General features: G+C 38.1%; 2 protein-coding genes across 2 annotated transcripts; both read right to left on the bottom strand.

Annotated features, from left to right (window-relative positions):
* Window positions 1-9,667: 9,667 nt before the first annotated feature.
* LOC110454410 (tctex1 domain-containing protein 1-like) lies at window positions 9,668-11,741 on the bottom strand. The gene has a single exon (XM_021503896.1). The coding sequence runs from the start codon at window positions 11,091-11,093 to the stop codon at window positions 10,494-10,496; it is 600 nt and encodes a 199-aa protein (XP_021359571.1). The 5' UTR covers window positions 11,094-11,741; the 3' UTR covers window positions 9,668-10,493.
* A 3,482-nt stretch (window positions 11,742-15,223) lies between these two features.
* LOC110454407 (tctex1 domain-containing protein 1-B-like) lies at window positions 15,224-15,943 on the bottom strand. The gene has a single exon (XM_021503894.1). The coding sequence runs from the start codon at window positions 15,941-15,943 to the stop codon at window positions 15,224-15,226; it is 720 nt and encodes a 239-aa protein (XP_021359569.1).
* Between the last annotated feature and the right edge of the window lie 2,245 nt (window positions 15,944-18,188).

Raw genomic sequence — 18,188 nt, 5'->3', positions numbered from 1 at the left:
ATTCAGATTCTTTATTACACTCTTGACAAACTTGTGTGTGTAACAAGAGGTTAACAATTCAAAACAACATACACAGGGTAATACAGTTACTAAGTTCATTGTATGAAAGGGCAATACAATAGTTTAGCGCCTTGGCAGACTGCAAAAGCACTTGAAAAACAATGCACTTGCAAAATGTCTACGTCATCCGACAAGAATTGAACAAGTTATTTATGGTTGAATGGTTCCCCCCGGTATGCACTCGTGTCTAATGGTAAATACGCTCCTGTGTTAAAGCACGGTGTGCTTCAGGTATACCACCAAAACAGATCCATGCAGAGTTGTACGACATAAAAGGCACTTCTACCGTCACATTGAGAACTGTTTTCAGGTAGTTGAACAACTTAAAGAATGGTGAAGTTGACAACAAAGAGAGCACACGGCCTTTGTTTCAGATACCGTGCAAGGAAGGGAAAACTATCACTGCCAGGTTTTAAAGAGACAAAGTACTGAGGCATGTCAAAAGATTCTACATGAGAAAGCCTGCAAGTAAAGGGTTGAACGACATCTAGCTAATTCACGACAATGCTTCATCTCACAAAAGCAACATTGTACAGATCCAAGTCTTTTAGACTTCTTCACCTTTCCTTAACTAGACACTCTTGGAAACGGTATGCCTTTAGGCCGGGGGATGGGGTGGGGGATACTGCGAAGGATTGTAATACAATACAGCGAAATACAGATTATTTTTTGAGCACTGGATGACATCGAAACGTTTCGAGATATGCTAATCACTGTATTGATGCCATATCTTGCCGAGTCGATAATTTGGAGGTGTTCATACGTGGACTTGATATTGAAGATCGGACACCAAATATAGCATATACGTGAGAAAGTCGTAGCCTAACGCCACAGGAGAGTATACATTATAAATAATTCATGCTGGTCTTCGCGATTTGAAAACATACATTTTGCATTGACGTAAGGTATCACGGCAGTACTACAATTTCATGTAATACGATTGATTTGATAAGCACGGTTTGTAAATCAAAAGTGCCTCAAACACCCGAACATTGATTAAGTAAAGATGTAAATATGTACACCGGGACCTGAGAAATTGTTACAGCTATATTAATTTGGACCTAAACTAAGATGTTCCGAGTAATCTTACATGTTTTAGGGGTTTAGACCAACTTCCGGTAAAAAAAAATGACACCCCAATGTCATTCTAAGTCGATCTAAACCCCTAAAACATTTAGGTCCAAATATAGCAGTAACACCTTCCCATGCCCCTGTGCTCTTGTACACTGCTGAGAACGTAGTGTACCGATATACATGTATATGTATGATATATCAGTTTATCTTGAATAAAAGTACACTTCCATTATATACACATGTACGTATTATGCATATCAAACGCTGTTTTAACTTGCAAATGTGGTAGATTTATTGGTTCAGTACCCCGCTATCTATACTATATAGAACCAACCGTCTNACCTGCCGTTGTGGGTACGGACAGTAGGTAGGTGTCAGACGAGTGGGGTGTAATGGGTGATAGGCCACAACTATGTGTTGTTTTATGAAGAAACAAATTTATTTGAACTGAGGGAGAATATGAAAGTGATTAATATATATTTAGACACTTATCATTTAAGTCTGTCACTTTATGATGTGTTTGAGCAAACATTCGCTGATAAAATTAAATATCTAGTATTGTATACAGGACGAGTTCGTAGTTCAATAAAACGTTTTGGCCGAAGCTACCAGTACTGAAGACATTATAACGAAAGTGGATCATATTCGACTTATGGTTTAAATCACTGGCATGGCCCTGGTACAACCTTCAAGCCATCGAGGTGGGATGTATTCAGAATACATTATGATTGTATTACTTATCGTACTCTCCGTGTTTAATTTACCACTCTTAGTTTAATTCAATATAATGTCATAAGTACTAATAACTTGTGTTCATGCATCTCCTTTACAGTCGACGTAAACACGTGGTTCAGACGGACAAACGGACAGACAGACAGACGTGTGTTAGATATTTATGTAAAATGTAAACAGACAGACAGACGTGTGGTATATATTTATGTAAAATGTAAACAGACAGTCAGACAGACAGACAGACGTGTGGTAGATATTTATGTAAAATGTAAACAGACAGTCAAACAGACAGACAGACAGACAGACGTGTGGTATATATTTATGTAAAATGTAAACAGACAGTCAGACAAAATTACGCATAGGATATCTCCTATGCGTAATTTTGTCTGACTGTCTGTTTACATTTTACATAATATAACAATTACGAACTTTTAATCGACTTTGTCCAGGTTAATATAACTCTTTCAGGTTTATATAACCATATATTCACCTCAACATAATTTATAATTATGTCATGAAGTATAGATCACCGATTAATTAATTTATTAATCTGACACATTATATTATATATCTCAACGTTAATGAGAGATCTTAATTGTTGATAGAGATCCATTTTATTTCATGTTAATTCTTTTTACGACAGATTTTGTTTTCTAACTAAATGTTCCAATGGTTGCCCTTTTCTCTTACCGTACATTTTTCACTTTAAATCACGATGTTGAGATACTGGGGTCAAATAAAACCATGACTAACCTCAGCTTTATATAGATATAAAGTGAATTCAGTTACCTAATAGACGAAAACGCGTGATTGGTTGGTTGATAACTACCCACACTAGGGGGGCATGCGTATCAAGTGTAACCAGGGACGTATTCAAACTGTGATAACCATTTCAGCCAGGAAGAAAAGGCGAACCATATCTCGTCCCCCAAAATATCATATTCCTTTTATTTAGACAAAAATATATTAAAATGTAAAAAGAGCACTTATGATGATACGCTTTTGTTTCTCGTGAAGGTCGTCTGTGAGTACGCATCTATTGTCTTGAACCTCTACTCAAACTGCACATCAAACGGCAGGCTACACCCTGTAGCCTCGGTTACCGTAATGACACTGTTACGGGCAATCTGAGGGTACGTTTTGTAACATATTCTGTGACAGTTCAAAGAAAGAACTGTACTTCAGCCCGCTTTATTTAACAAACTTAAGCAGAGGTTTAGACCATGAAGTCTTGTTTAAATGTTTCACGATCTATATGTAACGTAAACCGTTTTAGTATGATTGGGAATTCCATTACGGAAGACGACAAGGTGTGACTATGTACTAACTGACTAGGGATAGCGGTGTAACACCGTACATGGTGGGGGTGGGGGTGGGGAGGGGCATTGTACACTTACTGACTTAGGGACAGGGGCACAAAGTGTAACACCTGGACTGATGTACGTATCATGTACTTATAAGAGGGTACAGTGTAAAAACAAGGACATATGCACGCGCAATATACATACAGAGTAAGGGGACACAGTGTAACACCTGGTAAACTATATAGATGTGATTAACTAGGGGGCACAGTGTTACACCTGGCTATTTATATAGGTATGACCGCCTAGGGGGCACAGTGTAACACCTGGTAAACTATATAGATGTGATTAACTAGGGGGCACAGTGTTACACCTGGCTATTTATATAGGTATGACCGACTAAGGGGGCACAGTGTAACACCTGGTAAACTATATTGGTGTGATTAACTAGGGGGCACAGTGTTACACCTGGCTATTTATATAGATGTGACCGCCTAGGGGGCACAGTGTTACACCTGGTTAGCTTTATAGATGTGATTATCTAGGGGGCACAGTGTAACACCTGGTTAGCTTTATAGATGTGACCGCCTAGGGGGCACAGTGTTACACCTGGTTAGCTATAAATATGTGCCTGACCAAAAGGGCACAATGTGACACCTGGTTAGCTATATAGATATAGATGTGATTATCTAGGGGGCACAGTGTTACACCTGGTTAGCTATATATATGTGACCGCCTAGGGGACACAGTGTAACACCTGGTAAACTATATAGATGTGACCGCCTAGGGGGGACAGTGTTACACCTGGCTATTTATATAGGTGTGACCGCCTAAGGGGACACAGTGTAGCACCTGTTTATCTATATAGATGTGATTAACTAGGGGCACAGTGTAACACCTGGTTAGCTTTATAGATGTGCCCGACCAAAGGGACACAGTGTAACACCTGGTTAGTTATATAGATGTGATTAACTAGGGGGCACAGTGTAACACCTGGTTAGCTATAAATATGTGACTGACCAAAAGGGCACAATGTGACACCTGGTTAGCTATATGGATATAGATGTGATTATCTAGGGGGGCACAGTGTAACACCTGGTTAGCTATATATATGTGACTGACCAAAGGGGCACAGTGTAACATCATGTTAACTATATAGATGTTCCTGACCAAAGGGGCACAGTGTAACACCTGGTTAGTTATATAGATGTGATTAACTAGGGGGCACAGTGTAACACCTGGTTAGCTATAAATATGTGACTGACCAAAAGGGCACAATGTGACACCTGGTTAGCTATATGGATATAGATGTGATTATCTAGGGGGGCACAGTGTAACACCTGGTTAGCTATATATATGTGACTGACCAAAGGGGCACAGTGTAACATCTGGTTAGCTTTATAGATGTGACCGCCTAGGGGGCACAGTGTAAAGATGTGATTAACTAGGGGCACAGTGTAACACGTGGTTAGCTATATATATGTGACTGACCAAAGGGGCACAGTGGAACATCATGTTAACTATATAGATGTTCCTGAACAAAGGGGCACAGTGTAACATCTGGTTAGCTTTATAGATGTGCCCGACCAAAGGGGCACAGTGTAACACCGGGTTAGCTATATATATGTGACTGACCAAAAGGGAACAATGTGACACCTGGTTAGCTATATAGATATAGATGTGATTAACTAGGGGACACAGTGTAACACATGGCTAGCTATATAGATGTGACCGCCTAGGGGGCACAGTGTAACACCTGGCTATTTATATAGGTGTGACCGACTAAGGGGGCACAGTGTAACATCTGGTTAGCTTTATAGATGTGACCGCCTAAGGGGACACAGTGTAGCAACTGTTTATCTTTATAGATGTGATTAACTAGGGGCACAGTGTAACACCTGGTTAGCTATAAATATGTGCCTGACCAAAGGGGCACAGTGTAACACCTGGTTAGTTATATAGATGCGATTAACTAGGGGGCACAGTGTAACATCTGGTTAGCTATAAATATGTGCCTGACCAAAAGGGCACAATGTGACACCTGGTTAGCTATATAGATGTGATTATCAAGGGGGCACAGTGCAACACCTGGTTAGCTATATATATCTGTATGACCAAAGGGACACAGTGTAACATCATGTTAACTATAGAGATGTGCCTGACCAAAGGGGCACCGTGTAACATCATGTTAACTATATAGATGTGCCTGGCCAAAGGGGCACAGTGTAACATCATGTTAACTATATAGATGTTCCCTACCAAAGGGGCACAGTGTAACCCCTGGTTAGTTATATAGATGTGCATGACCAAAGGGGCGCAGTGTAACACCTGGTTAGTTATGTAGGTGTGCCTGACTAAGGGGACACAGTGTAACACCTGGTTAGCTATATAGATGTGATTATCAAGGGGGCACAGTGTAACACCTGGTTAGCTATATATATGTGTATGACCAAAGGGACACAGTGTAACATCATGTTAACTATATAGATGTGCCTGACCAAAGGGGCACAGTGTAACACCTGGTTAGTTATGTAGATGTGCCTGACTAAGGGGACACAGTGTAACACCTGGTTAGCTATATAGATGTGATTAACTAGGGGGCACAGTGTAACACCTGGTTAGTTATATAGATGTGCCTGACCAAAGGGGCTCAGTGTAACATCTGGCTAGCTATATAGATGTGCCTGACTAAGGGGGCACAGTGTAACATCTGGCTAGCTATATAGATGTGCCTGACCAAAGGGGCACAGTGCAACATCGGGCTAGCTATATAGATGTGCCTGACCAAAGGGGCACAGTGTAACACCCGGTTAGTTATATAGATGTGCCTGACCAAAGGGGCACAGTGTAACACCCGGTTAGTTATATAGATGTGCCTGACCAAAGGGGCACAGCGTAACACCTGGTTAGTTATATAGATGTGCCTGACCAAAGGGGCACAGTGTAACACCCGGTTAGTTATATAGATGTGCCTGACCAAAGGGGCACAGTGTAACACCTGGCTAGCTATATAGATGTGCCTGACTAAGGGGGCACAGTGTAACACCTGGTTAGTTATATAGTTGTGACCGACTAGGGGTACACAGTGTAACACCTGGTAAGCTATATAGATGTGATTAACTAGGGGGCACAGTGTAACACCTAGCTAGCTATATAGATGTGCTTAACTAGGGGACACAGTGCAACACCTGATAAGCTATATAGATATGACCGATTAAGGGGACACAGAGAAACACTTAGTTACGTATAATGATGTGACCGATTAAGGGGGCACGGTGAAACACTTGGTTACGTATATAGATGTGACCGATTAAGGGGGCACGGTGAAACTTTATATATGTGACCGACTAGGGGGACAGAGTGTAACACCGCAGATTTTCTGTTCAATAACAAATGAACCGACTAATAAATAATTTGTTGTTTTGGTACATCTTTGCTACATAAAAAAAGATACTTATACTAAACAACACAAATCATAACAATGTGTTAGCAAATCTGACCAGATTATAGCAGAAAACTGTGAAATTTCGTTGAGTAGTTTCTTCAAAACAGCGCAGTCTTATTGTCAAACGTGACGTCATTATAATATGGCGTTTAAGATTACGCTACTCTCCTTTTTAGAATCAGTAAAAAAATCATTGTCATATGTTCCTTCGCTTTAATATGTAATAAATAGAAAATTTATAGATTTTCCTGCTGAATACCATATTCATTTTAATCAGATGGCAGCATAGATATATGATATAACAAACCTCCACAAACTCATTCTTAGATTTATGACGAATATTTTACCGGTTTCCTGACACTACTGCTGGATGTTGAACAGCGGTTAAGAATCTGAGGTCGTTTCAGATAAACACTGGACAATTTCTGATTTGCTATACAATGATTTTAAATTTGTTTAGATATATGAAAATGACGTGTTGCTACCATGAATTTTACTTTACATATCATTCTTGAATCTGGTTCCAGAAATTTGTCGTTGAAATATACAAACTGTGTTAGGTGGTTACCTACACAAGTATACGTATGGTGTCGTTGCTATCTACACAAACTGTGTGGTTTGTATCTCAATGCAATGCTCTCATTTTACCAAAATACCTTTTTGTAACAAACAAAAATTAGAACCTAATATTGTTTAGTGCACATGACTCCGACTGTTCAACACATACTTAAATACAATTCCACGGACTGTCTCCCTGTGTAATCTGTAATACATTGTATGTCCGGTACTGATTGGTCGTTTGTCATTTAGCTTCCAGTCCATTTCTCACTTAACAATGACAAGTTAACAAAGCGCTGAAATACCTATATACCTAACTTTAAAACAATTCCTTCTTTGTGGTCTGAATAGTCAAACCGTTCTTGGCTAATTGTGTTTGTAAGTTGATCCATAATAAGAGGCAGTACGCCGGTACAATTGTACAAAGTACTGTTAGCTTGATGTCACGTCAATAAACTTCTAAATAGTATTTTTCTTTGCTGTTTAAAACATATTTCAATCGTGATTAACTGATTATATATGATTAAAATATGATCACGGTAATTATGAAATCATAACACCGTTTTTATTCAGGATCAGACTGTCAAGATCAGAAATTATTTATACAAAAATATGGGATCTTCCCTAACGGCGCTTTGTAGAGCGGTTAAACCACCCGACAACTGATATGGCGTTTGGTCGCTTTTATAAGACGTTTATAATACCAGATTTATGTTGGCTAAACAAACTATTGGAAAATGTCTCACAGTATATACTTAACGTAATGTAGAAATAATTATAATCTTAGCCTAGCTAACTAATACCTTGAAACGTGCCTCGGGAAGTGATGTCTTTAATACAACCAAAAGTCTGGATAGAAAACACGGAAATACAACTACACACAATGTATACAGTGTGTATAATGTATATCAAACACACAGTGCATACACTAACTATACTCTTTACATTGTATGCAGAATACCTGCTGTTCTTTCTACACTTTTATACATTATAAAGTGTGTTCTCTACATGTTGTAGAAACTGTACAAAAGTATAAACTGTGTATAGTGTCGTATACAAATTATATAGCGTACTACATATATAATGTTTACCCTACATAGTGTACACACAATACACATTGTATTACAGTGAGTTGTATACACTATACTGTAATACAATAGATATATTGTTTACGTCAGCAATACTATGAATTTTTCTATACATACTGTACATTTTCTGCACCACATATACTGCACTCTAAAATACACTGTATACACTCTTACAATATGTATGTCCTATACTATATAACATTAATATTGCGTACAATATTATACTCTTTACATTAAATAAGCGAGGAAATATCGTTCTACAAAAGAGAGATCATAAAAGTAACATTATTTCAGCTAAACATGATATCATGTATTTTATGATATCTTGTAAAATAAAATGTAATAAGTAACAAAGTTAAATATTTCGTTTAATTTCTTTATGGGACAACTTATAAAGAATGAAAAGCTATGTATTTTAAATATTATATAAAATATATACTAAATATGATATCTAATATAGCATACGATATGTCTCATACAATGCATAAGATACCTTCAATAACATATAACATATATCACCTATCATATAAAATCTCTCTTTTAAAGAAATATATTTTATGCGTCGCATGGTCCCGGGTTCGAACCTTTGTCTGGCCGTTGCATTTCTCTTTCTCCTGTTACAGTGGAGCCTGTGTCCAACCCGTTACAAACATTGGGTGTACGCTTGGCAAATGGATACCCGGACCTGGGTTGTAAATTTAAGATGTCCTTTATAATTTTATGAATTCCAGAATCAACATTTAATAAAAAAAAAAAATAAGGTTGGTAAGTCGTACCACGGTTGGTATAGAAGTTTTACTGTACTATATCGGATGATTTAAATGTACCACTTTTAATACATAAGACTGTATCAGTGATCCACACACACAACGCACTGCTTCGTTAATCACAACTAGGTTTTTACAAATTTAGTAGGAACCATTCACCCTGAAAATCACATTGACGTATATTCCATAGTATGGAATACACACATCTTTCTCAAATTACCTTAAGTGGTGGCCAATTTAATAAATTAAGGCAATACAGGTATAAAAATTCAGCTATATATTTGTCCAAGCCTTAAATATCCTTTTTTTTTTTTAAAGCAAAATTGATTAATTCTCGGAGTCTTTACAGAAGAATCGATCCAATAGGCTTTTAAATTGACACGCGGTGCAGGTTTAGCTTGAATGTGTGCAACTTACACGGGATAGCTATTTCGATCAGTTAAAATATGTTAAATCTTATTTCTGTCGAGGCCTGTGACCTGTGTCCATATTCACGAAACCGTTCTCATTCTCATAATCAAGCACGGATTCTGTGCTCAAACCAACTTTCTTGTAACTTTTTTTTATCAATTTATAACCGGAACAAGAAATTAGGCTTGAGCACAAAATCAATGCTTGAACATGATAATGGTTTCATGAATACGGGCCCTGAACAGTGTTATAATAAATTTAAGCATATTATTCAACAGATGTCATGACCCGTGTGCTTATCATTTCGGTATGTAGGTTGTACAAAGTTGATTTATGACAGACTGGACCCCGATATGAGAGACACCAAGGGATTACATAGACGATTCATATCTCAATATATGTCGTAATAAAAATCGTTAAATGTGCGTGGAGGGGGTAGATAAGACTAGAAATGAGACCTGCATGAGAGTTCGAAGATCAATCATATACACTGTAGTGCATCCCTTCTCTTGACAAAAAAACACACCAATACTTGTTACATCAATTATAAGTGTTTTATGGCTTTTATAGTAAGAATAAGTAAGAAATTAAATGACATGATTACTGTTGATTCCACTCATTATTATATAAGTACAGTCTAAGCAGGGCAAGGCGCCTTCTCATAATGTCAAATTAACACTTACAAATTTCCGATTTTGAAATAAAAAGCTGCGTTTCCCAGACAGTAAATCTTGATATCGCACTGTCATGTCCTTTGTATACAGATTATATGAAGGACAAGATCCCATTTCAAGTAATTACGAATCAAGAACATGGTAAACCATCCATTGAGAGAATCAGTGAGAAAACAAGAAGACAAGTTAGCTCTTCCAGTAACAGTAAAAAGGCGCCACAAGACACGACTGCGTACTCCGGTGTCGTGGACTTCCGGCCAAGTCTTTACGGAAACGGAAGTCTCTTCGAAAAAATATAAATAGGCAATGACATCGACATTGGCACTTGCATTTTTCACAACAATTTATTTTAACACACATTAAAATTAAACATGGAGTCTCCATCATTCGGCGTACATGGCATACACCAAGCCGAGTGCGTACAACGACGTGTTCTTATAAACGTGCTGTGAGAAAGTGTCAAACTGCGCGCTCCACATGCACCTGCTCGTGAAAGCTACGGAAGGGTTGAATTCCTCGCGCTGGCCGATACATACGACTGTGATGATTTTATAACGAGAAAAACCTAACATTTTCACGCGCTGTTTTAATCTGTCCGCCAAACTCTTTGACATGCTGCTGCATTCCTCTTTGTTATATGTCTTTTCGTCCAGTTCCTTTTCGAACAGTTCCTTGATACAGTCACGTAAGTGGTCACTCCGGGCTTTTTTGTCCGGCTCTGTTTTAAAAGTGTTTTCATACTTGACGTTCGGACGCTGCGTGTGTGCTGACGTTATAATTAACGTTGAACGACCTGGGATGGAATCTACAATAGACATTTTTCTATTGTCAATAGAAGGTCTCCGAACAGCCAAACTTTCCGGTGCTGTGAGTTCTAAAGAGGACTTCCGGGTGGCAGCATCTGATGGAGGAAGTGTGCTCAGCTTCCGTCCTGCTCCGTCCGCTTTCCTGTCCTGTTTCTTACTACTAGTGCTCGTACTCATGTTTGCTATATAGGGACTTACTTTCTAAAGATCAAATTAAGTCCCTTTGTCCCGGTAAGATTAGTGTAATACTTATACCTGGCACTCGCAATTAAAATCCAATTTTCACCGGTACACGATTGAAAATTAATACGGTTCGTTTATGTTAATATTACCACTTATAAGAACGTCGTCCCTGGTTTGATCCTTTCACATGTGAACTCGCCAATCAGCTGGTATGTCACTAATCACTGTCTCTTGTCTAAATGTAGTCCGGGCAATGAAATTAAAACTGAAACAATTTTAACGTATTTCCCTCGCCTTCCATACAAAGCCACTTAGTGACGACCTTTGTTTCTCTGTGTTTAAACATTCCGACCTAGCCCTTAGATGGGTCTGTATATGTAGCTATATAATTTAAATAAGATCTCACGATTGTGATTCCTATTGTGATTCGTTGGACTCGACTGACTCGGTACCCCGGGTATCCCCGAGTTACGATACACGCAGTCACCTATATACTGATCTGTTGTGCATTAGATCACAAAGCCGCCGATCAACAATCCGGTATAAAAATCTGGCTGAGTTATCCTAATATATACGTAAATACCCACAGCAGAGAATATTGACGACACTCGACGCAGATAGCACCAGCCACTTAATGCCAGTTAAATCCCTGCTAGTTATCACAGGGGCTCGGATATAAAAAGTATATCCCTCTTATATACGAAGTAATGTGTATTGCGTGTAATGGCATATCTTTCAGGTCAGTGTGTTGTGACATGTATTGTATATCAAATCACACAGTAGAATTATTGCATGTTATTTATCTATTGAACTACGTATTGAGTTATCTATAATAACTGCGTGAATGCTTATTAAAATCGCACATCATAAATTATATTTATTTCAGAAATCAATAAATAAAACCTAGGGACGCACTTTCGTTCATATAAAAAGCAAAAGCTGCACTGATAAGGATTAATACATGTTTTATCTGCACTGTCGTTTTTACTTCTTTGCCGATACATGATATATATATATATATATAATTGACAGGACTTTACTAGCCCATCCATCTTTGCTTTAAAATCCTATTAAATACGGCCAAACGCCTACATTAAGCCTTTTTACACCATTTTATGATAAAAAAAAATCGCTCCAAATTCAAAATAGATTAGAATGAAGGTATTTTATAGTTTATCTAGAAATATGAGTTTACAGTTTGAGATTTTCTATCAAGCCCCTGCGAAGGCAAGCATTCGCTATGTTGTAAATGTGTAAATTAGGTATATATGGATCCGAACATCGTGATATACGGTACCTAACACAGAAAAGTACAATGGCTGCATATGAAATCTATGTAAATACTTAAATATCGGCTGTGTGTATGCTTACTTTTCATAGGGTGGTATCGCCATTCATGTTTTGTCAATTGGAATGAAATGGTATTCATCTGGTTAATGATAACGTAATGTACTGCTCACACACTAGATTATACAGGCTGCATATTACTGAACAGAATATTGGATAAAGAGCGGTATTGGAATGACAACGCCGACAACGACAATAGATGTGGCAAATTGGGATTCGCTAATTTATCAGACGACGCCGACGACGACAACAAGGGATGTTAGAGTCGTCAATTTATACGGCGACGCCGACGAAAACGAGGAATGAGTATGCGACGACGACGACAATGACACAGAGGCTGCTGCTGCTGCTGCTGATGATGATGATGATGATGATGATGATGATGACGAAGACGACGACGACGCATAATGATATATTTCAGACTGGTATGTTTGTTAAGCCTTTGCGATGCAGTTGATGACGACCTTGTCATATGTCATTCATGTATGTAATTGATACGAGTAGGCGTGACCGATAAGTTGTACTGGGTACGTGCCTGATAATTGGTACGCTACTTTTACCTATGTATAATGATCAGATGAGATCTATGGTACGGCCTGTGTACCCTCCCAATACATTCCTAATGGTTAACATGTCACCGGGGTTACAACATACTACTTACCTAATTATGATTGATGGCGTTATAAATTGTAACATTATATGTAATTAAAATATTATATTTTTTCCCCAATATATCATGTGACCCGAATGAAAACCAGATAGACCCCCAACAGAGACGTCGTTATTCCTTTAAAACTTGTTCAATGTGACAGGGACCATTGTCTCTATATCTTTAGATCAGGTTTCCATTGGAAACTGGTGGCAGAGTTACGTAATTATACGTAATGGGACCAAAGTCCATGAGATTTCGCTTGCAAGGGTTAACACAAATGTGCTCTTAAAATAAAGTGAAATGTGAAGACTTTGATTTATGATACTCTTAATCATAATTAGTACATTTAGTCTATTCATATGTTATCACGATTTCGGAAATTGAATTCAAAACTTTGTTTTCAGTCTTTAAGCACACAGGTAGTCAGGGTGGGGAACAACACAAACCTAAGTCAAATTATAGGAAAATAAACACAGATGTACATGGGTTGGGACTGTGTATAATTATGAAATTATTTCTCACTGTTTAACATCAAGGAACCTAATTATCTTGGTTAGGTGCTAAAAAATCGTCATTAACAAAGACTTAGACGTTTTCTCTTATTTTCATTTCAAAAGAATTATCGATGAAAAACGATGATTTTAGTGCTTAGAACCAAAACAGCAGTTTGTAAACACAGAATGAAATTGAAGTAACTGTCTAGTCCGAAACCTGTTTGACTGTTACGGATGTTGATAGGTCCACTGATTGTAGCGCTAACCCACCTTCAAGCTGTCACAGTGTGGGCCAGTGACGTCATAGCATCATAATCTGACGTTGAAAATCCTCGATCGCGGGTTCGGTGATTGGAGATGTCATAGTGGGCCCCTTTTAGCTATAGCTGGGGACACAGAAAGGGAAAAACTTGATCCCACTGCAAACTTCAACACTTAAATTAGGACCTCTAATATTTTTGTTATATCTTGTTTTCGGTGGTATACCGATTAGCCGTCGGGAAGTTTTCGTCAACGTTTTGATCAAATCAAAGTCCTATCTGTATAGTAGGTGCCGGGTACCATCTTTACGTAACTCAACTATCTACGATCTACTCTACACACGAGCTCACATAGGGCGAAGTTTTTAGTAGTACGAATAGTATACCAGGAATCGACAATAGCACAGGCACTTGAGAATTTGTTACAGCTATATTTGGACCTAAACTATTTTAAGGTGTTCAGAGTTATCATAGTTTTACACGTTTAAAGGGTTTAGGTAAATATTCGGTAAAAATGCCACTCTCAATGAGGTTGTGTTTTTTTTTTTTACCGAAAGTTGTTTTAAACCCCTAAAACTTGTAAAAATACTCTGCACACCTTAGTTTTGGTCGACAAATTCTCAGGTCCCTGTGACCAATAGCTGCTAGGGCAACATTACATGTACGTACAGCTACTATATTTTATGCTGTTTCGACACAAGTTAAACCATAACAGGTAGTGTTTTATACTGGGTTCCTTACCTCCGTTATCATACACCCAGTGCCCTATATGTAGTTACAGCGGAACCTCGCTAATCCGTAAAGCTGGTTTAAACCGAATATACAGCTGAAATACATGGGTTATAATTCCTGTGCCGGTTATCCAGATGATTCCCTAATCCGACTGTTTTCTCGAAACGAAAGAGTAAATATTAACAATTTTAAATTATACACAAATAAGTTGCTTAACAAATGATATTGGGTTAAGTTTGCATTTATTTGTAAGGGATAGTTTTTATTCACTCGTGAGTAGCGATTAGTATTGATATTATACATTGGTTCAGATGTTTTTGTTTAAATATTATTAAAACACATACTTCCATTTTTGTGTGAAAGAGAGCAAGAAGTCCGAATATCGCCATCTTCCGATATTACCTTGAAGATTCCTGGCAAATGTAACGTGTAGATAGGTAATCGCTGTTCCACATGCTTTGTTAACGGTGAAAATTCACATTTTAAACATACATATAACACCAAATGTATCACAATACTGTTTTTTACACGTTCAGCCATTTTTACCTATTTTTCACAAAACATCTCGTCAGATTCAGAAGACATATCCGTGATTTTGCTCGACTTGCCAATACCCTGATGTTATAATTACCGCCATTGTCACTCAGCGTACAACACATATACCAGCCCTACAGCGTATAACGACGTGTTCTTGTACGTATATTCTGAGAACGTGTCGAAGTTAGCGTTCCACACGCAGCGACTGGTGAAGGCGACCGATGGCGAGTAGTCCTGGCGCTGACCAAGGGCCACTACAGTAATGATTTTGTGCCGCTGTACCAACGATTTCACGCTTTGTTTGATCATTTCGGCCAATCTTTTGGACAAAATGCAGCACTCTTCCTCGCTGTAAGTTGTTTCGGGTAGCTCCTGTTCGAACACTTCCTGTATACATCTTCTGATATCGTCATTCCGGACTACTTTGTCAGGACAATTTTTGTATGTGTTTTCTAATATTATATTGACGGGGCGTTGTCCTTGTGCCGACGTCGTTATAAGCGCCGAACGCCCAATCATTGGTTCTAAGATCGACCCTCTCCGAGTATCGCCGATAATTGACGATCGTCTTTCGGCAAACGTCGACGCTTTTCGTTGTGTTCCTGCAGTTTCCATCGACATATTTCTCTCTTCAGAGTTGATGCTTAATTTTCTATCTGCCACCATCAAACTTTGTTTTCTTTCAGGATCAACACTGGATTTTCTTTCTGTTTTTATGCTTTGTTTTCTGTCCACGTTCAGACTTGGTTTTCGGGCTGATTTGGCACCATCACCACGCGTCATCGACTTCTTACGGTCTGTCTTCTTGACAACTTTACTCATTTTCGATATTCACTGTTATTTCCACAAGAATAATGTGATAACCTCACTGTGAACACAATACGACGATTAGCATCCAACTAGGAGCACAGGTCACAATTCGCTTTGGAAAGATTTCCTTTTAAAACAAATTGAATTTCTCCTGTAAATCATCCCAAGAACAAAAACACACTGGACATAATTCCAATTAAGCAAAGCAGTACTGTTGATTTGTCTCGCCGATTGTTTACACTGACACTCAAAAGGAATAGTTTGTATGTTAAAAGTCTGCTGAAAAAGTTAATATAGTTGGATATGCCGTTTAGTTAATTATGATTGCGGCACCATGACTGTTTCAACATGTTTAACTTACCAACGACGTCGAAGTACTAGCTTTATATTGCCTCGATGATTTGTGACTTAGAGTCACACGTGTCTAGCATATATTTAACAGATTTACCATACAAATGAATTTGGTACAGAACAAAAAAAATGGACCCAGACACAAATAGTGCCTATTTACGAGTGTGTATCGTTACAGTCGATCAGATCGAACTGTATCTAAGGGGAACCGTATACGTAGACGGGGATAAACACAAGATACACACCGATACCGCACATTCAATGACGACAAAGCGGGGTAGAATCCCACCCGTTTCATTTAGTAAGATAGATACATTTGTAAAGCTTTTAACACAAATGGCTGTTTACGGGCCTTTGAAAGGCATTTGAATGTCGAGATCTACGATTTTATGACTCCACGGACGCGAACAATGCCAGGGGCGAGGTGTTAGATTAGAGATTTAGCGGGCGTCAATGTTAGAATAAAGACCGCTAACATCTCAGTCTCTTGCCCGTTTGTTACAGGTGTGTTTGTATGGCCTGTCTTGTGGGGATAATTAAAAATCAGAATCAATATCGCTACGACACCATAACATTTTACGTCATTACAATACTGGTACATTCTTTATACACCATTTAATACAAATAAGTGGCTAAACGAATAAACATGCGCCTAGTTTTGCCAATCACATATTTACGTCAGATGATAATGAGAAAGTTACTGTCAAATTATCCTGTTGTCACTACATACATGTGTTAATTTCGTCCGATACAATTAAAAATTCATTATCGGTTTGGCACTATTGACGAAACACACGAAGCAAGTCTACATCAGGTAAGATACGTCATTGTCATATAACCATTACAAATAAACAGAAGAGAGGGGAGTTCAGAAAAAGAGGGAATTAGTAAAGAAAGAGATTATGGCGGGTTGCTATGCCAGTGCGCGCATCCAACCGTGCACTGTTATGACGCGTCCTCGGGTATTTTTATACAGGTAGCAATATCGGAAGCCCGTGTCTAAGAATAGATTATTGTAAACAGACCACATATTTGGTATTTCGGCATTATTTGTTGGTTTTTAAGCACTTGATATAATTACTATTGCCAGTTGGAGGGTAAAACAATTCATAAATTTCATCAAAAATAGTGTCTTACCTACAAAGCGTAGCTGCATGTACTGTACACGTGTACAGGGATTTGTTGACATGCTTCGATAGAAGTATGTCGCACTAAATAGTTAAGAAATTATTACAAACAAAACTGATAAATCATTAGGTATGTTATTAAAATGTAAACAAAATCTTCCATCGATTTAAAAAAACCAAAAAACATTGCCTTTTTAAGGAAAATGATCAAATGCCTAAATATTTAAAAAAAAAAAAAAAAAAAAAAAACTTTCAGGAGGATTCGAACCTGCACCGTTTACTTTCTAGTCGCAAGTAAACTGCGTTACACATTGGCAATTACGAACTTATTTGACCCGAGAAACACCGGTCGCAGTTTAGAGAAACTTGATCACCCCTGTTTTTCATTATATTGAGCACTTTCCCAAAGGAGGACCACTTTTCCGTAATACGCTTTGTTTTTGCATATTCAAAAGTTGGTCCTCGGATAGGAAAGTGTTGAAAGTATTTTTTTTAACTCCGGGAAACCTCATCATTTTCATAGATATAGTGTATATGGGTATATTTGCAGTATCATATTAGCAATACCTTATTTCTCAGTAGTTTAAAAATTCATATTCAATTGGTTTGGTATCTTTTGTATGCATTTTTGCTACACGAAATGTTTTACTCCTTAATTTTGTTCCCCGTTTTCATAAATGCCGACTTAGGGAAATACGGGCAGTTTTCCGCCATACCTCTTTATAAAGTATACGTAACTAGCGTTACAGCAGACAAACCAAGCAGTCAATACTAGCGTT

This window comes from Mizuhopecten yessoensis, unplaced genomic scaffold, assembly GCF_002113885.1.
Source record: "Mizuhopecten yessoensis strain PY_sf001 unplaced genomic scaffold, ASM211388v2 scaffold7833, whole genome shotgun sequence".
Lineage (NCBI taxonomy): Eukaryota > Metazoa > Mollusca > Bivalvia > Pectinida > Pectinidae > Mizuhopecten > Mizuhopecten yessoensis.
This window is presented reverse-complemented; position numbering and strand designations above follow the sequence as displayed.